Source organism: Lonchura striata, chromosome 23 (genome assembly GCF_046129695.1).
Source record: "Lonchura striata isolate bLonStr1 chromosome 23, bLonStr1.mat, whole genome shotgun sequence".
Taxonomy (NCBI): Eukaryota; Metazoa; Chordata; class Aves; order Passeriformes; family Estrildidae; genus Lonchura; species Lonchura striata.
The window spans coordinates 2,705,714-2,728,323 of NC_134625.1; the positions used below are offsets into that span (position 1 = coordinate 2,705,714).

Here is a 22,610-nt window from a genome sequence, read left to right on the forward strand (position 1 = left end):
CTGTGGGGGGCGTGGCCATGCTGCGGGGGCGGGGCCATGCTGCGGAGGGGCGGGGTCATGAGGGGGCGGGGCCATGCTGCAGGGGCGTGGCCATGCTGCGGAGGCGGTGTCATACTAGGGGGCGTGTCCATGCAGAGGGGCGTGGCCATGCAGAGGGGGCGTAGCCATGCAGAGGGGGCGTGGTCGTGCGGAGGGGCGGGACCATGCAGAGGGGGCGTGGCCATGCTGCGGTGCGGGCGCGCTCTGCGCGCGCGGGGCCCGGCGGGGCCCGGGGCGCGGACCCCGGGGGGAACCCCGGCACCGGGGCGGACCCCCGAACCGGGAGGGACCCCCGAACCGGGGGGGAGCCCGGCGGGGGTCCCGGGCCGCCCCCTCCGCACCGCGGCTCCGCTCAGCTCCGATTTCTTCCGCGGTGAGATCCGGAGGGGTGCCCGGCACCGCAGCGGGAATTTGGGGGACGCGGGGGGAGGGACACGGGGAGAACGGAGGGGGGGTCGGGGTGTGGATGGCGGGGAATGGGGAGAGGGGCAGGTAAATTGGGGTGTTCCAGGGAGGGGTTGCTGGCGTGTATGAGGATATACGGGGAGGTCGGGATTGATGGGAATGGGGGGCGCTGGGAATGGGAGAGGGCTGGGAATGGGGGGGGCAGTGGGAATAGGGGGCACAGGGAATGGGGGGTGCTGGGAATGGGGGAGTGCTGGGAATGGGGGGCACAGGGAATGGGGGGTGCTGGGAATGGGGGGTGCTGGGAATGGGGAAGTGCTGGGAATGGGGGGCACAGGGAATGGGGGGCACAGGGAATGGGGGAGTGCTGGGAATGGGGGGCACAGGGAATGGGGGAGTGCTGGGAATGGGGGGCACAGGGAATGGGGGTACCAGGAATGGGGGGCACAGGGAATGGGGCGTGCTGGGAATGGGGGAGTGCTAGGAATGGGGGGCACAGGGAATGGGGGTACCAGGAATGGGGGGCACAGGGAATGGGGCGTGCTGGGAATGGGGGAGTGCTGGGAATGGGGGGCACAGGGAATGGGGGGTGCTGGGAATGGGGAAGTGCTGGGAATGGGGGGCACAGGGAATGGGGGGCACAGGGAATGGGGGAGTGCTGGGAATGGGGGGCACAGGGAATGGGGGAGTGCTGGGAATGGGGGGCACAGGGAATGGGGGTACCAGGAATGGGGGGCACAGGGAATGGGGCGTGCTGGGAATGGGGGAGTGCTAGGAATGGGGGGCACAGGGAATGGGGGTACCAGGAATGGGGGGCACAGGGAATGGGGCGTGCTGGGAATGGGGGGCACAGGGGAGGTTCCGGGTGTGTGTGGGAGGGTGCCAGAGGGGCTTGGGTTGATCCCTCGGGGCTGTGGAGCATTGGGCAGCTGCTGGTCTCAGAGGGGACTGGGGGGTTCCACGAGGCCCAGGGGAAACTGGAGGGGGGGGATCCCAGTGGGATCCGGGGGTCCCAGGGGCCTGGTGGAGGTCTTGAGTGATTTCCAGAGCGGACTGGGAGGGACTGGTGAGGATTGCAGGTTACTGGGGAGTGGTTCTGGTGGTTCACAGAGGGTCCTGGGGCGTTTTCCCGGTGAGCCGGGGGATCCTGGGGGGTTCGCAGAGAGGCCCGGGGGGAGTCTGAGGAACGGGGATATCCTGGGGATGCCCCGGGGAATGTCCAAAGCTCTATCACAGAGCTAGAGCGGTCCCAGGGGATGCAGAGGGTACTGGGACAGTGCTCGGGGGGCTGCCAGCCGTGCCCCAGCCTCGGCAGCCCCCGTTCCCTGCAGAGCTGGGGCAGACCCTGGAGCGCATGGCACAGACCCTGAGGGATCAGCTGCCAGCCTCGGGGAGTGGAGGACAGGGCTGGGTCCCCCCGGGCACCCACCCCGACCCCCGGCCCCCCGACGAGGCCGACGTGGTGGTGGTGGGGGGCGGCGTGGTGGGCTGGTCCGTGGCGTACTGGCTGAAGGTGCTGGAGGGCTGGCGGCGGCGGCACGGAATGAAGGTGCTTGTGGTGGAGCGGGACCCCATGGTGAGACACCCCCTCCCAGGGCAGGGTGTGGCCTTGGGGACCCCCCTGAACCCCTGCTCTTTTGGGGGTGTCCTCTCCTTCAGTATTCCAGAGCCTCCACGGTGCTGTCGGCGGGGGGGATCCGGCAGCAGTTTTCCCTTCGGGAAAATATCCAAATGTCTCGTTTTTCTGCCAGCTTCCTCCGTGACATCAATGTACGTGGGGTTATATGGGCTGGGGGTAATTTGGGGAATCCAGCCCCACTCACTGTGGTCCCCCTGTCTCCTTACAGAAGTACCTTGGGGTGCCGAATGAGCCCCCCATCGACATCCAGTTCCAGCCCTCTGGATACCTGTTCCTGGCATCCCCCCAGAACGCTGCTGCCCTGGAGGCCACCGTCAAGGTCCAGAGGTGGGGCACCCACATGGGACCCTCTCGAGGGGTTTCAGGGGTTGGGGGTCATCCTGACCCTCCTCCACATGCTGGCCATCCCCAGGGATGAAGGGGCGCAGGTGACCTTGCTGTCCCCCACCCAGCTGAAGGAGAAATTCCCCTGGATGAACACGGAGGATGTGGCTGTGGCATCCTATGGTAAGTGGGAGGATGGGGGAGGGCATGGAGACCCCCCTCAACATCCTTCCTCATCCTCATCCTCCTGATGCACCCTTCATCTTGGCTGTATTTAGGGAAGGGGAGGTCCAGCCCCACAAAGTGCATGTAGTGGAGGGGTCATGCAGTAGTTTCCCCCCGTTTCCCTGCCCAGGTCTGGAGGATGAAGGCTGGTTTGACCCCTGGACCCTCCTCAACGCTTTCCGGCGCAAAGCCATATCCCTGGGAGTGCAGAGCTGCTCCGGGGAGGTGCGAGGTGAGGCATGGGGGTGCACAGCGAGGTTCCCCCTGCTGCCACCCCCGGGACCCCCCACCTCACCCCAAAACCCTCCAGCTTTTGTCACCTCGGCCAACCACATGCTGCCGTCGGCGCCGCCGTCTGCTCGCATCAGATACGCCCACGTGAGTGTGTGTGTGCCCCCCCAGCTCCCCTGCACTGCCCGTGACCCCCCTGCCGCCCTGACCCCCCCTCTGTGCCCTCCCAGGTCTACATGCCAGACAGCCTGGAGTACCAGCCGGTCGCCTGCGCCATCGTGGTCAATGCCGCGGGCGCCTGGGCGGGGAAGCTGCTGGAGGCAGAGGGGCTGCCCAGGGGGCTGTGCCAGCCCCCGCTGCCCATCCAGCCCAGGAAGAGGTACTGGGGCTCACAGCGGGCACAGCCTGGCAGCACCCCTCTGCTGTGGGTCAGCTCCTGGGCTCAGAATGGGGGCACGCCCCACCAACTCCTTTCTCAGGGGTGGGATGCCCTTGGTGCTGTTTTGGGGGGTACTTTAGCACCCACCACCCTTCTGTCATGGGAGAACACCTGAGCACTTTTATTTTGGGGGGTGTTCCTAGCACCCCTCTGTCTATGAACCCCTAGATGCAATTTTTGGGGGATCACAGAATGGGACACATGTCCCAGCACCCACCACCCTCCAACTTCTGGAGGGGATGGTGAGCTTCGTCAGTTTTTTATTTGGAATTGGGGTCTTGCATCCTGGAGCTCCCATTATTCCTCAAGTGCCCCCAGCCCCAGTGTTCCCATTATGTCCCCATACTCCCAATCCCAATGTCCCCATTATTCCCCTCAGTGCCACCCCCAGTGGCCCCAGCCCCAGTATCCACAGTATTCCCCCAGTATTCCCAATACCCCATTATTCCCCCAGTGCTCCTATTACCCTGCCAGTGCCCCCAATACCCCCATTACCCCCACAGTACTTCAATTATCCCCCCACTGCCCACAGCCCCTGCAGTGTGCCCAGGAGTGACATGACCCCTCAATGTCATTTTTTTGGGGGGAACAAACATCTCCACATCCCAGCCCCACTGCACCATACTGGGGGGCAAGAGGAGCACCCCTTATGCTCCGTTTGGGGGTTCTCCAGGTACGTGTTCACCTGGCACTGCCCCAACGGCCCTGGCCTCTCTTGCCCCTTCGTCATCGACACCTCCGGTGCTTATTTCCGTCGGGATGGCTCCGCTGGGAACTACCTGGGTGGGATGAGCCCCCCCAAGGTGAGCCTGCGGGGTCCCCTCAGCGCATTCACCCCCTGTTCTCTGTCAGACACCCCCAGCTTACCCCTTTGCAGGAGGAGGAGCCGGATGCCAGCGATCTCTCGGTGGATCACGGCTATTTCCAGGAGCAGGTCTGGCCCCGGCTGGCTCGGCGGGTCCCGGCTTTCGAATCGCTGCGGGTCCGGGGCTCTTGGGCGGGATACTACGACTACAACACCTTTGACCAGAACGGGGTGCTGGGCCCGCACCCCCGGCTGGAAAACCTGTTCTTAGCCGCGGGGTTTAGCGGCCACGGGCTCCAACACGCGCCGGCCGCGGGCAGGGCCGTGGCCGAGCTGGTGGTCAAGGGCCGGTACGAGACCCTGGACCTGCGGAGGCTGGGCTGGGACAGGCTGGTGGCTGGGGAGCCGCTGCAGGAGCACGGCGTGGTTTGATGGGGGCGGGGAGGGGGGAAACTGAGGCACAGCCATGGACCCCCTCCCCAGGCCAGAGGTGGTGTCCTGTAGGAATAAAATGGATGGATGGATGGATGGATGGTGAGTGTGCCAGGGAATTAATGGCGTCCACAGCTGCCATGCTCCCTCCACCAGTGCTACCAGTATCCTCCCCAGTATCCTCCATTCTAATGTCCTCATTGACACCTTGCACGACTTCAGTGTCCCCACTACACTCCATTCCCTGCCAGCATCCCCATTACGTTCCCATACTGGAGTCCCCAGTATCCCACAGTGTTAACTACTGTCTCCCCAATTCCCTCTAATCCCAGATTCCTCACAGTGCTCCCATTATCCAGTGCTCTAATCCCCTCCAGCCCCAGTACCCCCATTATGCTCCTAACCTCCAGATCCAGTGTCCGTGTCATTCCCCCGGTGTCCCTCACTGTCCCCACAGTGTCCCCACTAACCCCCATTTCCCCCAGTACTTCATCATGATCCCGTGCCCTCAATATTCCCCCAGTGCCTCCAGCATCCTCAGTCCCCAGTATCCCCAGTATCCCCAAATTATCTGCCCCAGTATCCCCAGATGCAGTATGCCATTACCCCATCCAGTGTTCCCATTATCTCCCCATTGCCCCCAGTATCCCCCCAGTGTTCCTGCACTGCCCCAGCCCCAGTCCACCCATTTTCCCCTGGTATCTCCAGTATCCCCCAGTGTTCCCAGTATCCCCACAGTGCCCCAGCCCCAGTACGCCCATTCCCCCCAGTACCCCCAGTATCCCCCCAGTGCTCCCAGTATTCCCCCAGTATCTGCAGTATCCCCCCAGTGTTCCCAGTATTCCCCCAGTATCTCCAGTATTTCCCCAGTGTTCCCAGCATCCCCCCAGTGTTCCCAGTATCCCGCAGGTATCCCCAGTGTCCCCCCAGTATCTCCAGTATCCCCCCAGTATGTTCAGTATTCCCCCCAGTGTTCCTGGAATCCCCTAGTGCTCCCGGTATCCCCCAGTGTTCCCAGTATCTCCAGTATCCCCAGTGTTCCCAGTATCCCCAGCGCTCTCAGTATTCCCAGTGCTCCCAATATCCCCAGTGCTCCTAGTATTCCCAGTATCTCCAGTATCCCCAGTGCTCCCGGTATCCCCAGTATCCCCAGTATCCCCCAGTGCTCCCAGTATCCCCCAGTATCCCCAGTGCTCCCAGTATCCCGAGTATCTCCCAGTGCTCCCAGTATCCCCAGTGCTCCCGGTATCCCCCAGTGTTCCTGGTATCCCCAGTATCTCCAGTATTCCCAGTGATCCCAGTATCCCCAGTATCTCCAGTATCCCCAGTGCTCCCAGTATCCCCAGTATCCCCCAGTGCTCCCAGTATCCCCAGTATCTCCAGTATCCCTCAGTGCTCCCGGTATCCCCCAGTATCCCCAGTATCTCCAGTATCCCCAGTGCTCCCGGTATCCCCGTTCCCAATTCCCTTTTCCGTGCGTGTGGCGCCCTCTGGCGGCGGGCGGCAGCACCGCGCACGCGCAGCTGCACGTGCGGCGCGGTGCCGGCGCTGCCCCGTGGCGCATGCGCGGTTGCTGCGGTGGGCGGTGCCCGCGCTCTGGGCGTGTCCCGGCGGCGGCAGTGCGTGTGCGCGGCGCATGCGCGGTGGGCGCGGCCGGGCCGTGTGCGCCGGGCCCGTCCCGCCTGCGGCCCCGGTGAGTGCGGGGGGACCGGGGGCACCTCGGGGGGCACCGCGGCCGTCCCGTGCCGCAGCGAGCCCCCGCGGGGCTCCGGGCGCTGCGGGGGCGGCCCCGAGGGCGTTCGGGAGCCGTGCCCCTCGGGCGCTGTGCGGGGAGGCTGTGGGAGCAGCCCTGAGGTAAAGTACGGCCCCCCGGTCCTGGGGGTGACGCTCTGCCCCTGCCCGGTGCCTGAGGGGCAGCCCTCAGCCGTCAGGTACAGACCCCCCGGTCACCCTCAGCAGGGCCGGTCCTGTGGGTGCCTTCCTCTCTGTTCCGTGGCTGGGATTGTTGGGAGGAAGCTGCCCGCGATTCCCTGGGTAATAAATCTGGAGACCGCAGCTTGGGTCCCGGCAGGCTTTGACTCCGAATAACCAAAACAAACCCGTTTTTAACGTGGTTTTTAATGGATCGCGTCCCGCGGCTGCAGCAGCACCGCTGGGGTTTGTACTCCAGTCTGCTCGAGCGGCTGGCAGCTCTGCTGGGAGGGACGAGAGGTTTGCATCCCGCTGGGAAAGCTCGGGGTTTGGTAGCTGCTGTTTCGTTTTTTGCCGTGTTTCAGAGGCTGGGTTTATTTCCCGGATGGTTTACCAGAGCTGTTCCTCAAAGCTGGGCTCGCTGTCATATGAGCAGGATGGGTCCATTCCTGCTGGAGCATGGCTGTGCCAGCGAGGGCCGGGAGTGCTGCTGGAAATCAGCGGGGTGGGACTGAACCTGCAATTCCCGGCCAGCCCACTGTCACAGCTGTGCCGTGTGTGTTCTCTCTGCAGGCTCCATCCGTTTCCCAGCTCTCCAGGATGAGAGAGGCTCGGGTCCGGCTCTCCCCCTCTCCCTGTAGTTGATAGTTTGGGAAGCAGAGGTGATGCTGGAGTCGAGATGGCCGACAGCGTGAGAATCTTCCTTCATGACCTCGTCAGGGTGAGGCTCCCGGGGCTGCTCCTGCCACTTCGGGAGCACCCTCCTTCCCATGGCATTGCTTTCCTGCTGTTTCAGTGCAGATCTTGGGAATTAATAACATTTGAAAAAGTCTCCCTGATGTAAGTCTTGTGGAGACTACACTGGCTGAGACATGGTGTGAATCAGTGCAGGGATTCCTTCCAGGATTTCTGTGTGTGGATAAAATCAGGTGCACAGCTGGTGTTGAGCTGGTTCTTGGTGACTTCTCCAAGGAAGGAAAAGGGTCTCCAGGTGTATCTCAGCCCTGTTGTGTGGTGTGTCTATTGCAAAGGGTTCAGTGTTTGCTGCTGAGCATCTGACAGGTTTCCTTTGGGCACAAATTAATGAAAAATCTCAATAGTATTAATAATGATATTAATTATAAAAGGACAATCTATAACAACATGCAATGTTTATAATATATTTTAATATAGAGTGTACAATATTGTGTATAATTTAATAATAATAATAACAACAATAATAGATGAATGTCTGTGACCACAGCAGCTCTGTCCCAGCAATAAGATCTGTGTCACCTCACTGCTCCCACTCTGTCTTCATCATGCAGGGTTAAATACAGGCTAAAAGCCACTCATGTTGTGGCACTGAGCAATAGCTCATGCTCAGAAATAGCTCTGCTTGGGAAACAGACCAAGGTTTGATCAAAGCCCTGTGGCCACGACCTAAAAGCAGGAGTTGTGTCATTTCCCAGTGCTCCTACACCATCAGCTGGAAGAGCTGCTGGGTCGGGGCCCAGCTCTGCTGTTTCAGACATGAATTTGGGATTGGAGTTTATCCTCTTTGGGCAAGAACTCCAAGAGCCCTACCAAGGTGGTGACATCATCCTGGCTCATCCTTAGGATCTTTATTTTAAAGGGAATTGTGATGACAATGGATATGGGATCACCTGGAGCTGGAAATAATTGGACAGGATTCAGAGTGGTTTGGGTTGGAAGGAGCCTTTAAGTCTTTCTCATTCCATGTCCCTGCCAAGGGCAGGGGCACCTTCCACTATCCCAGGTTGCTCCAAGCCCCATCCAGCCTGGCCTTGGGCACTTCCAGGAATGGGACAGCCACAACCTCTCTGGATAAGCCAAATCCTAGGAGGTAGCTCTGAAAATCTGCCAAACACGGAGTAAGGAAAGACTTGTGGGCACTCTCTTATTAACAGGCACGGATGTGGCTGGTGCTGGTGGGAGTTTCTGGGATGAGGACAGATGCTTTTTTTTTGTGAAGGTATAAGCATCAAATTCATAGCATACACTGAGACTTCACACATCCCAAATATTGGTGTAATTCCATTTTACTAGCCTCAAAAAGCTGGCAGGGGATGAGGAGCTTCCTGCCAGACAAGGCTGGGAGAGATTGGACTCTGATTTTTTGCCAGGGTTTTAAATAGTGCAGATTGGAAGAGAAGTTGCACCTTTACAGAAGAAATTACTGCTGGTCACGGAGATGCTGGAACGTGCAGTGATTTGGGTCACTGGGCCATGGAAGAGAGGTGGTGTTGCTGCTCCAGCTGAGCCCAAGCAGCCAGGGAGCGAGGCCAGCCATGGCATCAGGAGGGTTTGGATGGCCTGGGTCAGCCACATCCCATTGCTGCTCTCCCCTCATGTCCACAGGGAATTAAGGACTCCATCTGGGGCATCTGCACCATCTCCAAGCTGGATGCCCGGATCCAGCAGAAAAGGGAAGAGCAGAAGCGGAGGAGAGCCAACAGTGCACTCGCCCAGCGGAGGTTTCACATGGAAGAGAAGAAGCAAGAGAAGTGAGTATGGGGTGTGGCTGGTCAGAAACGGGGTAATTCCCTTCTCCTCTGGTAGCCAGAGCCAATAAATGGGAAACACGTGGTATGAAACTCCCTTTTTCCACTCCCTAATGGGGCTGGAGCTGTTCCCATGAGATAAGAAGTCAGGCCTTTTCTGTTGTTTGATAATCAGTTCAAACTACCACTGAAAGAATGTGGATTTATGGGTTTCTTTTCCTCCTGATCCTCGTATACCATCTCTCAGACCCATTGTTGCTGCTGGTAATCGTGGGATCAGGGAAGAAACAGCAGCTTGGATCCAATGACCATGTCAAGGCAAATTGAGTGTCTTTTCCTCAGCCCTGCTGTGTTTTGTAGAGTTTGGAGCTGCAGAACCTCAGTCGCTCTGGAAGTGCCAGAATTATCCCCATGCAGGAGCAAACAGCATCTGTTCCCATGTCTGACTCCCTGACCATGCCAGGATGTCTCTGCTGCCCTGATGGCACTGGGCTGGCACTCACACAGTGGTTTTGGGCAGTAATGCATATTCTGAGACATATTTACCAATTATTGTGGCTGGCTGAAAGGTGAAAGAAAAGTCTCCCATGATCGTGATACTCCTCAGTGGTCTCTGCAGCTCCACATCTGGTCTGCCTCTGGAGAAAAATAGAACTTTTTTTTTTGTTGTTTATATAAATAGATGAATTTTGCTGGTTTTCTTTGTAGCAAAATCACTCTGGTGTCAAGAGCTGACTGGGAGCATGCTGGAGAGTCCCACAGAGCTGCTCTCACATGTCCAAATAGAGACACCAAAACCACCCTAAGCTGAAACAGCCCCTTCCAAGACCAAAACATGCCCAGATTTTCCCAGTTTTATTCTGGCAAGACTTTGGGGAGAACAAAGCCTGAGATCTATAATGTGTTCTTAAAAATCTGTGAGAAAGCTTTGCTTTTCTTCTGTTACAGTGCAAATTCTGGGAATTAATAAAGGTTGAAAGTCTCCCTGATATAAGTCTTGTAGAGACTGCACTGGCTGAGACGTGGTGTGAATCTGTGCAGGGATTCCTTCCAGGATTTCTGTGTGTGGATAAAATCAGGTGCACAGTTGGTGTTGAGCTGGTTCTTGGTGTCTTCTCCAAAGTGTCCAAAACATGGGGCAGAAGCAGTTGGCACTTGTGAGGGAACATTTGTGCAGGTGCTGGGACATTAACACGCCTCTCTCCCACAGTGAACCACGGATAGTGAGCCGGATATTTCAGTGTTGTGCCTGGAATGGAGGTGTCTTCTGGGTATGTGGAAATTTTTCTTATTCATTACAGTTTTTGTTTTAAAACCCCTGTGAAAACCCATGTCCTGCTCCAACTCTCATAGGCTGTGAGTGATGAACCATCAGCATGGCAATAGGAATTGCTGGGAATCACCACATTCCCATCCCAGTGCTGTATTTTAAGGGATTCACTCTGTGATACAGGATCACAGACTTACTCAAGAGATCCACACATTTAACCCAAGCTTCTTTTCCAAGTCTTTGAGACTTCTCTCCTCCTGAACATTCAATTCCTGCTTTGCTGCAGCCTGGGATACTGTTTTGCCAATTGGATATTGATATCTTAAAGACATTTCCTCAGCTCTGACTTGCTATGCCTGGTTCATAAGGCTGATCCTTAATGGAGCCAACACTTCATAAATCAAATAACCAAATAAATGGCTTCATTTTCTCATTACATTGGTGCAGAGTACGTGGGATGGGCATGGAGATGTTAAAGTGTTCACCTGTAGATTGTGGCTGTATTTAAACAGAAATCCTTGCTCTCCTGTATTTGTAGATTGCTGGGGGAGGAGAGGCACATGTGCCTTTGGATCTGTAGCCACAGGAGCACAAAATGCCCGTGCAGTGCCTCACTGAGGGCCCTCGTTTGTTTTTCCCTGCAGCTTAGTCTCTTCTTGTTCTACCGAGTGTTCATCCCCGTCCTTCAGTCGGTCACGGCGCAGATCATCGGTGGGTGCCTTTCCCCTTGGGGCTTCCAGGGTGCTCAGCAGTCCATGGGATGAGCTCAGGATTTTTGTCCCATTGAGCTGTTCCTCACACCTCTGCCTCCTTGTGTTGTCTTCCTCTTCTTCCCAGTCCAGTAGAAAACCAGGGGTGGATCACCCTGCTGACAGCCTGTGCACATCAGGGATCCAGCCTGGGGGTCCTGCCATTTCAAACACATTTGTCACTGTGTTTTTTAGTTTAAATAAAAATCAAGTGGGTGGAAATGTGCTTTTAGACATTTAGAGAACTAGAGTCAGGAGAACCTGCCTGATGGCTGTGCCAGGAAGCATTTGGAGGTTCCTACACCAGTTCCTCACGTCTGTCTGTCTCTCTTCCAAAGGTGACCCTTCCTTACATGGTGATGTCTGGTCCTGGCTGGAATTCATCCTCACCTCCATCTTCAGCGCTCTCTGGGTCCTGCCCCTCTTTGTGCTCAGTAAGGTGGTCAATGCCATCTGGTTTCAGGTGGGTGACAGGAGCCTGGGCCCTTCCTTGAGCAAACTGGGGGAGTTTCCTCACTGGGTGGGGCTTGATGAGGTGGTGTGGGAGCACAAGATGAAATCCCACCCCAAAACAGGCTCTGGGCATATTCCTGGTGGGCAAAAGCAGCTCAGGAGCTGGGTTTAATTTCCCTGATGCCCCCATTGCTCTGGATTCCATTTGCCTCAAGCCCCTGTCTCTGCTGGCAGGACATTGCGGATCTGGCGTTCGAGGTGTCGGGCAGGAAGCCTCACCCCTTCCCCAGCGTCAGCAAAATCATCGCTGACATGTTGTTCAACCTCCTGCTGCAGGCGCTTTTCCTCATCCAGGTGAGACAAGGAGCCACCCCAGCAGCTCAGGTGCTGCCCTCCCCTGAATCCTGAGCATCCCTCTCTCAATCTGCTCCTTTTCTATCCCAGGGAATGATCGTGAGCCTGTTCCCCATTGACCTCATTGGGCAGCTGATCAGCCTCCTCCACATGTCGCTGCTCTACTCGCTCTACTGCTTCGAGTACCGCTGGTTCAACAAAGGTGAAGGAGGCTCCCTGCATGGAAAGGAGGGAATTTGCCTGCGTTGAGCATTTCTGTACTGAAGGAGCAGCCAATTCGGGTGTCAGAGGCTGATGTTCCATCAGGTTTTATATGGGATGAGGGTAAATGTGAGCCCGCAGTGTGCTCAGGTGGTAAGAAGGCCAGTGGTACCTGGCCTGTACCAGCCCCAGTGTGGCCACAGCTCCAGGGCATTGCCTGTCCCCCTGTGCTGGGCACTGGTGAAGCCTTGAGTGCTGTGTCCAGTTCTGACACAGCCCTCATGACAAGGACATTGAGGGACTGGAGCATGTCCAGAGATGGGTGCAGAGCTGGGGAAAAGTCTGGAGCACCCAGAGCAGCTGGCGGAGCTCAGTCTGGAGAAAAGGAGGCTCAGGGGTGACCTGGCTCTGCTCAGCTCCTGACAGGAGGGGGCAGCCAGGGGAGGGTCAGGCTCTGCTCCCACATAAAAAGTGACAGGATGAGAGGACATGGCTTCAGGCTGTGTCAGGCTGGACATCAGAATGAATTTCTTCACTGAAAGGGTGGTCAGGCATTGGAAGGGGCTGCCCAGGGAGATGGTGTAGTCCCCGTCCCTGGAGTAGTTCAGGAAGTAATTCAGTGCTCTGGTCTATTGACAAGGAAGGTGGGGATTGTGCAAAGGAGGTGATTGAAGGTCTTTTCCAGCCTATATCGTTCTGTGACTCTGTATGTAGTGAGGGTGTCTCCTCCCCATGGGTTCATTTCCATGAGATTCTCCTCTTGGCAGGAATCGAAATGCACCAACGGTTGTCCAACATCGAGAGGAACTGGCCCTACTACTTTGGCTTTGGCTTGCCACTGGCATTTCTCACGGCCATGCAGTCCTCCTACATCATCAGGTGGGAAAGCCCCTCTGGCCCCTTCTCCTCTGACACCCACCGAGTACCCCTTACTTTATTTTATTTTACTGTATTTTTCCCCTGCAGCGGTTGCCTCTTCTCCATCCTTTTCCCTCTCTTCATCATCAGCGCCAACGAAGCCAGGACCCCCGGCAAAACCTAGTGAGTATCCTTCACTGCCACCCACTAATCCTTGTCCAGCTCCCCAAATCCCTGCGGGGCGTTCCTGGCACCAGGAGCTGACGGACTCTCTTCCCTTTCAGCCACTTCCAGCTCCGTCTCTTCTCCTTGGTGGTTTTCCTCAGCAACAGACTCTTCCACAAGACCGTTTACCTTCAGTCCGCCCTGAGCGGTGCTTCCTCCTCCCCCTCCTCCTCCTCCTCCTCGCCCTCTCCTGCCAAACACGCGGCTGCTCCGGGGCACTGAGCTGCCCCAGACCCCGGGATGCGGGACCCCCGCAGGCTTCTCTGCGCCCCCGATCTCCAGGGACGGGCAGCACCAGCCTGACGAGGTGTCACTGTCAGTTCTGCGTCTCCCCTGGAAATTTTTTGGGGGAAAATCTGGGCTGGGTTTTTAACACCTTTGTGAGTTTCCAGGAGCCGGGTTGTGCCCTGCGCTTGTTTTATAGTGGACTCTTTTGTACGCCTTTCCCGTGCCATCTCCCCGCCCCGGGCCGTGGGTCGGAACCCCGTCACCCCTTTTGCCGTTGTGTACCTCCCGTGTCTCCCCGGTGTCCCCCTGCCCCTCGTCCCCTTCCCGCTCCCTCCATCTCCCCTAACTCAGGTCGTGGGAGGCGGGCGGGCATTTCTGGGCGCTCCCGCTGCCGTCCCCCTGCCGTGCATGTACCGTTTCTGTCGGGTCGGGGAAGGAACCGGTGACGTTCAAACCCCTTTGGCTATTTCGGGCCGGTTTATCAACTTTTCTCTAGTATTTTCACACTGAAACATTAAACGGAGAAGCCACGATTCTCAGCCGCTCAGCGCCTGCCGCTCCCGCTGCTCGGGCCGGGATGGCGGCCGGGCTCCCCCGCGGTGCTTCCGCCGCCCACGTGGCCGCGCTTCCGCTTCCGCCCACGTGACCCGCCCGGCGCCGCCAACCCGGACGGACACGTCACGGCTCGTTCCCTGCCGGCCCCGCCCCCTCCCGCTCCGCCAATGGGGGCGCGCCGTGCCCCTCACGCACCGCCCCGCGCCCGACAGATTTCGGCGCTTCGGCCAATGGGCGCGGCCGCGCCTGGAGTGGCGTGCGCGACAGCCAATGGGGAGCGGGCGGGGGCGGGGCGCGGGCTGGCGGCGGCGGCGGCTGCGCGGGGCGGATGGACGGGGCGGCGGGGCCGCGGTGAGGGACGGGCCGGGGCCGGGGCCGGGACCGAGCGGGGCCGGGCGGCTGCGGCACCTCGGGGACCGCGGGCCTGCAGGTGGGGGTGCCCGCGCTGCGGCGTGCGGGCTCTGCGCTGTGAGGGACCGGAGCGGTCACGGCCTTGCAGAGAGCCCGGGGATGGGGGGCCCGGGCGGGCGGGCCGAGCCCCGGGGCTGACCGGGGGATGGAGCCTGGCGGCTCCTCCAGGAGTGCTCAGTGTCGCTGCGAGCTGCTGGGGTGAAGAGTCCCCCGAGGGCGGCCCAGGGCAGAGCACCCGTGCCCGAGGCATCTGCACCGTGCTGCGTTATCGCAGGGGATGCAGGAAACAGCCACCGCACGGCATTTCTGTACCAGGCAGTGCCCAGCGTGCGCCAGCCGGAATCGCTTCTGGGCACGGCTTGTTTGGGTTTTCAGTCTCAGGCTTTTCCTGGCCTGTTTGGGTTTTATATCTCAGCTCAGAGACCCGAGCTGCACATTTACTCAGCCGTGCTGGGACTGAGCCTGCCGGGGCACTGGGAGGGGTTTTCCTGACTGATTGGGCAAGAAACGGTTTGAAGAAATCTGAGTGTTTTCAAGGTGGAAAGATGTTAACGCTGTGATTCTTCAGTAAGAGTGTCACTTCCTTGGTGTGCAACCCCAGCATTTCTGTGGCTTTTCCTCCCCCCAGAGAGGTTGAATTAAACAGCCACGTTGTCTGGTGTGAGCAATACCCATTTACTGTCCTTGTCTACGTTAAGAAACTACTGGTATATATATGTGTGTATATATATGTATATTTGAAATAAGTGATCCAAACTGGGAGTAGCCAGGAGCCATTCAGATCTCCTGTGTGTGAGAAAAGGCACCCATTTCTTGCATTCTCCATGGACTGTATTTTTTTTTGTGCATTGCTTGCAGGTGATGGTTAATCTTCAGAGAGTATCCAGAGGGAAAGCAGGGGTTTCGCTCAAGTTTACACTGTGGTTTTGTTCTGTGCACAGAGAAACAGGCGCGTCCTCTGCCCCGGAGAAGTTCTGGGCTCTGTAAAGGAAGGAAAACCAGCCAGGATTTGGGGTGACAGCTCAGGTCAGCACAGGAGGTGAGGGGTTTATGGGGGGAGACACAAGCACCTGGCAAGGGTGAAGGCTGAGCCAGCGTGGGGGGATTTAAAGTCCAAAGGCTCACGAAGGCTTTAAAGGCTTTTAATCTTCCTGATTGTGTCCAGGCATCCTCAGGCCCTGCATTTGATGTGAAAATGACCAAGCTGGGGTTTCTCCGGCTCTCCTATGAGAAGCAGGACACGCTGCTCAAGCTCCTCATCCTGTCGATGGCAGCTGTCCTGTGTAAGTCTGTGCCCTCAGGGATGGCTCCTGGAGCAGGGAAACCGAGGGCAACTCATGAGCTCTGTGTGTTCACTCTCCCCCTTCTCTGTGTTTGCAGCTTTCTCCACGAGACTTTTTTCCGTCTTAAGATTTGAAAGTGTCATCCACGAGTTTGACCCGTAAGTGTCGTTTTCTCACGTCCTGGGGGTCTGTTGGGCTTTTCCTCTTCTGGAGCACATGGAATTCAGGCAATGGTGCCAGGCTCAAATTGATCCCCATTGAGCATGTGGGATTTGGAGGACATGTTTCAATACAGCTTGGTTTTTCTTTTCCACACCCAAATTCACTTGGTACCCAGGGCTCTTCTGCAACCCAGATCCAAGAACTACCTGCCATTGCTTTCTCCTGGGAGATGGTTATTCCTGACCTGGGCACAGCGGGAGAGAGAGCTACTGGCATGATTTGTGTCAGTGTCCCAAACGTGTTGCTGATTGAATCAGTCCCAAGGGATTTTGTCAACACACTATTAGGCCCATTGGGAGGAGGAAATAACCGTTGCAGCTGAGGTCTGGGGCAGCTGAGGGAAACTGGGCCAGCTCTCTGTGCATGGCACACACGGGAGCAGCCCCCACAGTGTTGTCACACCTTGTCATCCTCACAGGTATTTCAACTACCGCACCACCCGCTTCCTGGCTGAGGAGGGCTTCTACAAATTCCACAACTGGTTTGATGACCGAGCATGGTACCCCCTGGGCAGGATCATCGGGGGAACCATTTACCCAGGTAAAGCTTTTGCCAAGCTGAAATGCACTTAGTGCAAGGGAAATTCAGGGACTGAAAATTGGGACTGCATCCATGAGTGCCAGCTGGAGCAGAGGGCAGCTTGGGGATGTGTCCTTGGCAGCAGCTCCCTCCTGGTGAGTCTTTGGAGCACCCTGATAACAGTGTCATTTCCATCCCCAGGCCTGATGATCACATCAGCAGCGATTTACCACGTGCTGCACTTCTTCCACATCACCATCGACATCCGCAACGTCTGCGTGTTCCTGGCTCCCCTCTTCTCCTCCTTCACCACCATCGTGACTTACCACCTCACCAAAGAGCTCAAGGTACAGGGGCCAGTGGGCTGTGCCCCACAGGCTTTGACCTTCCAGAGGAGCAGCAGCTGTTTGCCATTTGGGAGAGCAGCTGGGTTAGAGGTTTGAAGGGGACCACCACACTCCTCAAAACCCCAACCTTCTAGGAAGTGGCAGATATGTTTGAAAACTTTGTTTCTGTATGCAATTTTTATTCCTTTGACTAATAAAATCCCTAAACCCAGATGTCTTTTCCCAGGATGCAGGGGCAGGACTCCTTGCTGCTGCCATGATTGCTGTTGTGCCTGGATACATCTCTCGATCTGTTGCTGGCTCCTATGATAACGAAGGTACGTTTGTGACCCTTGGGGAAGCCTTTAAGGACTGCTGGCTGCTGGAAGATGCTACAGGACACAAGAAAGGCTCTGTTCTTTCCTGGTGATCCCTGCTGGGTTTGTGCTGAACAAAGCTGACCCATCAGAGATCAGAAGTGGTTTTTGGCCATGCTGTCAAGTTGAGGGAATGTCTCCCAGCTCTGGCAGCGAGTTTACTGCAGTATCCTTGTTTGCCAGTCAGAAAGGGTTTTGTCACCTCCTAAACTCTGCCTGGAACTGGAGCAGTGTGGAACTGTGTGGTTCCTCTGCTTTTATCCCTGTTCCAGCAGTGACGTTGGGACTGGCAAAGGCAGCAATCTCACTGCCACTGCCTGGGGCAGAGGAGGATCCTGGTTCCTTTGCTGTAGCTGGGCTTTTAGGGGCTGTGTAGGAGTTCTTCCAGCTGGTGTGGCTGGAAGAAGCCACGTGAGATGTTAGACAAAACACCACAGTGTTTCGGTCTAGAAACCAGATACCAAACGCTTTTCCCAGGCCTGTCTCTTTGTGTGATGGAGCAGCAAAAGCATTTACAAATCTGTTTTTAATGGCTTGAGTTCTCTGCCGTGCCCCAGGGATGGCATTAACAGCTCCTGGTCCTTCTGCAGGTATCGCCATATTCTGCATGCTCTTGACCTACTACATGTGGATCAAGGCTGTCAAAACTGGCTCCATCTATTGGGCAGCCATGTGTGCCCTCGCCTATTTCTACATGGTGAGTGTCCCTTCTCCCAGCCCTGGGGTAAGCCTGACTCTGAGATCCCTCTGCATGCTCTCACCAGGAAGCCATGGTGTGCTGTTCCTGTGTCAGTGTGTCCTGAGAGCTAGAACCTCTATGGAGGTGGAAAGGGAATGGGTCCTTTCTTCCCAAAACTGGCAGGTTTTGTGTGAGGTGTTCTTAGTAGTGTTGAAAAAGCCATGTTTCTGGCAGCTGGGGTGTGGAGGATGCTCTAAGATAGAGCAGATCCTGGCTGGTATTGCTATTGCGTGAAAATTCTGCCTGTGATCCCAGAAAAGCTAAACCTCTGTGTTTTACCTCAGCTCTGCAGCTGTTCAGTCCTGGAGCTTGTGGGTTTGTGTCTGGTTTGTGTCCTGACAGGTCTCCTCGTGGGGTGGCTACGTCTTCCTGATCAACCTCATCCCCCTGCACGTCCTGGTGCTGATGCTCACCGGGCGCTTCTCCCACAGGATCTACGTAGCCTATTGCACAGTCTACTGCTTGGGAACCATCCTCTCCATGCAGATCTCCTTTGTTGGCTTCCAGGTGGGCACCAGGAGGGTTTGCAGACTTGGGGATGGGTTCTACAGAACAGCAGCCTGCTGGCACTTGATTTTACTACTTGCCTTCATCTTTGAGGTTCTGAGTGGGTGCTGACTCCTTGTTCTAGCTTCCATTATGCTGAGTCCTTGCCACCTTTGGAAAAATGAGCCTTTGGGTGTGCTGGGTGATTTTCAAAGCTCCTTATAACCTTCCTGACACTGATTATCTTTCATAAAAATATCTTTGGTTTTGGTGGAGGAAACACTCATGCCATATTTGTTTTGGTATGGCAGGAAACAGGCCTGTCCCATTTTCAAGAGAATCTGGTTAATTTTCCACATGAATCAAAGCAGATATAGAAAAAGGACTTGTACCAGCTGTGCCAGTCACAGGGAGGGAACAGTTGAACATGTTCCTGTGACTGGCAGAGATTGTGCCAAGCAGTGATTTGTGACAAAAGCCAGCAACAGCTCCTGTTCATTTCTGTGTCTGACCACGCTGTGCCCCACTCCCAGCCCGTCCTCTCCTCAGAGCACATGGCTGCCCTCGGAGTCTTCGGCTTGTGCCAGATCCATGCCTTCGTGGACTACCTCCGGAGCAAGCTGAACCCGCAGCAGTTCGAAATCCTCTTCAGGAGTGTCATTTCCCTGGTCGGCTTCGTCCTCCTCTCTGTCGGGGCCGTGCTGATGCTCACAGGTAGCCCAAGGCTGTGGCAATTACAAGGGTGTTTCACCCTCTTTCCTTGCTTCCAAAGGCATGGAATTTGTCCGTCCTAACTCTGTGTTACTGTGGTGCCAGTGCCTGTGAGTCCCCTCAATGCGGGAGGTTGGGACCTGCCCAAATCGGTGCATTAGCAAGGAATATTTAAGCAGCAGCTGTAGGCTAGGAGGGGCAGAGACTCTGGGGACACCAGGCTGGTGCTGCAAATACTGATTGTTGCTCTGTAGTAGTGAAGAGATACTAAAGGCAGAGGTTAGGCAGGGAAGAGTTTTTAAGAGTGGAATTGCATTGTAATTCCTTTTTAAAATGGCAGCTTTGAGTAGCAGAGATTCTAAATGAGGTCTGGGATCATTCATTTAGCCTCATGTCCTTCCCTGGCAGAGTATGTGTCAGCATTGCCCGTTACTCTGCTGGATCCAAAGAGGATTTGTTTTCTCCACTTTCCTAGGGAAAATCTCCCCGTGGACGGGGCGCTTCTATTCCCTGCTGGACCCTTCCTATGCCAAGAACAACATCCCCATCATCGCCTCTGTCTCTGAACACCAGCCCACCACTTGGTCCTCCTACTACTTCGACCTGCAGCTCCTTGTTTTCATGTTCCCAGGTGAGTTGCCTGACCCTGAGTTGGTCACCAGAGGGTTTTCCTCCCTCTTCTGGCTATGCTGAGCCTGCTGTGTCCCTCAGTGCCTGGTTTTATTTCATCTCTGAGCTGAACCTAACCCCTTTTTCTCCCCCCTCACAGTTGGTCTCTACTACTGCTTCAGCAACCTCTCAGATGCCCGTATCTTCATCATCATGTACGGTGTGACCAGCATGTACTTCTCTGCTGTCATGGTGAGGGCTGCGGGCGCCAGCACCGCCACTGAGTGCTCATAACCATTTAATTTGTTTTTCTGAACTGGGTGATGATTCTTTCACCCTGAGGGCTTTTCTCCCTTCCATAAATGTGGTTTTGTTTCACCTCTCTCTGCAGTGAGGGAAGGTGAAGTTGCAAAACTCAGTGGTTTGGGTGTTACTCATGTCCCTGGGGTCAGTGCTCCTGGTCAGTGTTTCTGATCTCCCAGAGCCAAGCTCCCAGTGTAATCTCAAATAAATTCTCTGGGTTTTCAGGCTGCTGATGAGTCCATTTTCACTCTTCCTGTGGCACCTTGAACATTAAATGTGGTTGAGTTACGGTGTGGAGTTAGCTATCAATCCTTGCTTCCACCTAAGATTGCTGAAGTGACCTCAGTTTCCCATGTGGGTGAATTTTGAGCACTTCAGGGAATTTCCCTTGGGGGTGTCTGAGATGGTGGCAGCTCCCCACTAAATAAAACAGCCACAGGTTTATCCCGAGGCTGATAGATCCACTGAATTTGAGGTGCTGGACTAGGAATGGTATCCAGTTCACTCCTCCCTTGGATTTCAGCTGGATTCCTTCTCCAGCAGTTCTGCTGTTGCCATAGGTGCGTCTCATGCTGGTGCTGGCTCCAGTGATGTGCATCCTGTCTGGCATCGGGGTCTCTCAGGTCTTGTCCACCTACATGAAGAACCTGGATATCAGCCGGCCAGACAAGAAGAGCAAAAAGCAGCAAGACTCCACCTACCCCATTAAAAATGAGGTGAGCACCAGGACGGCTCAGGAAGACTCCTGGTCCTGATGGGCTGAGTGCAGGAGGCTGACGGCCCCGTCCCTCCAGTGCTGAGACCCTGGGTTGTTCCCACAGGTTGCCAGTGGCATGATCCTGGTCATGGCGTTCTTCCTGATCACCTACACCTTCCACTCCACCTGGGTGACCAGCGAGGCCTATTCCTCCCCCTCCATCGTTCTCTCTGCCCGGGGTGGGGATGGCAGCAGGATCATCTTCGATGACTTCCGAGAAGCTTATTACTGGCTGCGGCACAACACGCCGGAGGTACGGGCTGCTGGGGCCTCGGGCACCTCACATTGCCCACTGCAGTGCTGATGCCCACCCCGTGTTTGGTGCAGGATGCCAAGGTGATGTCCTGGTGGGACTACGGGTACCAGATCACTGCCATGGCCAACCGGACCATCCTGGTGGACAACAACACCTGGAACAACACGCACATCTCCCGCGTCGGCCAGGTGGGTCCCTCCCTCCCCGCTGCCTTGGCCAGCCTTTTGGGCACCACATGAACGCTGGCTGACACCACGTCTGCCCCAGGCCATGGCATCGACAGAGGAGAAAGCCTACGAGATCATGAGGGAGCTGGACGTCAGCTATGTGCTGGTCATCTTTGGTGGCCTCACCGGGTACTCATCGGACGGTAAGATCCTGCTGTGAGCCAGGTCAGACCAGCCAAGGGTGCTGGTGGCTGAATCCCACCTCCAGCTGGGGCTGTGGAGTGAGAATGGGCCTGGAATGCTCCTCTTTGGAGCTGGTGCTCAACTCAGCCTTGCTTTTGGGCCCCCCACATGACCTCCACCCTCCCTCCTGGCCCCCCAGCTCAGCTTGGCTTCTCGTTCCTTTACCTCATCCCAGCTTCTTGTTCTTTCACCCCAAAGCAACCCCTTGCTCTTGGCCCCCCAAGTCAACTCAAGCTCTCATTCTTTGCCCCCCAACTCTGTCTTACAGACATCAACAAGTTCCTGTGGATGGTGCGGATCGGGGGCAGCACGGACACGGGGCGCCACATCAAGGAGCACGACTACTACACCCCCACCGGGGAGTTCCGGGTGGACCGCGAGGGCTCCCCGGTGCTGCTCAACTGCCTCATGTACAAGATGTGCTACTACCGCTTCGGCCAGGTCTACACTGAGGCCAGTGAGTCCCTGAGTCACCCCGGGGCATGGCTCTGCTTCTGGGGGGCCCCACTGCACCCTGACCTCTCTGGGCTGCGATGCAGCAGCACTGCCTGTGCTTTGCCTTCTCCTAGAGCGACCCCCAGGCTACGACCGGGTGAGGAACGCCGAAATCGGCAACAAGGACTTTGAGCTGGACGTGCTGGAGGAGGCGTACACCACAGAGCACTGGCTGGTCCGAATATACAAGGTATGGCACCAGAGCCAGCCCAGACCCACCCCGTTTGGGAAAAAAAACCATGCAATTCTACCTAATGAGCCTTCTTTTACTGCCCAGGTGAAAGATTTGGACAACCGCGGGTTGTCAAGGACGTAGAGGAGCCGGCGCTGGCCGCGCCCAACACCGCACTGACCCAGCCTTGCCTGTGCAGCAGAGATTTGGGGGTTTGGTGGGCTTTCGAGGGGGGCTCTTTCGGGTTTGTTTTATACCGTTTGTAAGCGCAGGCAGCAGCGGGATGACCCTGCCCGCCCCATCCTGCCGGGAGTGATTTTTATATACACACGGAGCCGTTGCCAAATCGGGAGTTGCGGCTCTCGCCGGGGCTGATTGACCAGGAATTGTGAAGAATACCAATAAATAAAAATTAATTTGGTGGGTTTCTCCCCGAGTTCTGTCACAGGGGCCGTCCAGCCGCTTTTAACGGGTTTGAAGGGGAATGGGGCGGGGGCGTGGCCTGGGTGTGCATGTGGGCGTGGCCTGTGGTGGGCGCGGGATTTTCGGATGGGGGCGTGGCCTGTGTGGCCATGTGGGCGTGGCCTGTGGCGGGCGCGGGATTCCGGGTGGGGGCGTGGCCTGTGCTGGCGCGGGATTCCGGGTGGGGGCGTGGCCTGGGCGCCCAGGTGGGCGTGGCCTGTGGCG

At 56.7% G+C, this 22,610-nt stretch overlaps 3 protein-coding genes across 8 annotated transcripts; all 3 read left to right on the top strand.

Annotated features, from left to right (window-relative positions):
* The first annotated feature begins 325 nt into the window (after nt 1-325).
* FOXRED1 (FAD dependent oxidoreductase domain containing 1) lies at nt 326-4,639 on the top strand. Its single transcript, XM_021525830.3, has 10 exons — nt 326-412; nt 1,776-2,020; nt 2,104-2,214; nt 2,292-2,410; nt 2,496-2,590; nt 2,763-2,864; nt 2,943-3,010; nt 3,094-3,242; nt 3,976-4,105; nt 4,180-4,639. Exons 2-10 carry the CDS (start codon nt 1,799-1,801, stop codon nt 4,537-4,539), a joined length of 1,356 nt encoding a protein of 451 aa, XP_021381505.3. The 5' UTR covers nt 326-412; nt 1,776-1,798; the 3' UTR covers nt 4,540-4,639.
* A 1,519-nt stretch (nt 4,640-6,158) lies between these two features.
* Nucleotides 6,159-13,825, top strand: EI24 (EI24 autophagy associated transmembrane protein). The gene is made up of 11 exons (XM_021525763.2): nt 6,159-6,232; nt 7,024-7,171; nt 8,812-8,957; nt 10,165-10,225; nt 10,869-10,935; nt 11,312-11,436; nt 11,661-11,780; nt 11,871-11,982; nt 12,749-12,860; nt 12,948-13,022; nt 13,124-13,825. Exons 2-11 carry the CDS (start codon nt 7,130-7,132, stop codon nt 13,284-13,286), a joined length of 1,023 nt encoding a protein of 340 aa, XP_021381438.2. The 5' UTR covers nt 6,159-6,232; nt 7,024-7,129; the 3' UTR covers nt 13,287-13,825.
* Nucleotides 13,826-14,132: 307 nt separating this feature from the next.
* Nucleotides 14,133-22,344, top strand: STT3A (STT3 oligosaccharyltransferase complex catalytic subunit A). Of its 6 annotated transcripts, none has more exons than XM_021525764.2 (19): nt 14,133-14,198; nt 15,200-15,297; nt 15,424-15,541; nt 15,639-15,699; nt 16,182-16,303; nt 16,484-16,629; nt 16,856-16,946; nt 17,576-17,682; nt 18,067-18,231; nt 18,744-18,924; nt 19,397-19,552; nt 19,691-19,782; nt 20,394-20,549; nt 20,655-20,843; nt 20,918-21,034; nt 21,114-21,216; nt 21,525-21,713; nt 21,826-21,941; nt 22,029-22,344. In XM_021525764.2, the coding sequence occupies exons 3-19, from the start codon at nt 15,454-15,456 to the stop codon at nt 22,065-22,067; spliced, it is 2,118 nt and encodes a 705-aa protein (XP_021381439.1). In that variant the 5' UTR covers nt 14,133-14,198; nt 15,200-15,297; nt 15,424-15,453; the 3' UTR covers nt 22,068-22,344. The 6 variants fall into 6 exon arrangements, with proteins under 6 accessions (XP_021381439.1, XP_077644107.1, XP_077644105.1 ...); XM_077787981.1 differs by having other exon boundaries at nt 15,200-15,284; XM_077787979.1 differs by having other exon boundaries at nt 14,150-14,198; nt 15,117-15,297.
* The last annotated feature ends 266 nt before the right edge of the window (nt 22,345-22,610 follow it).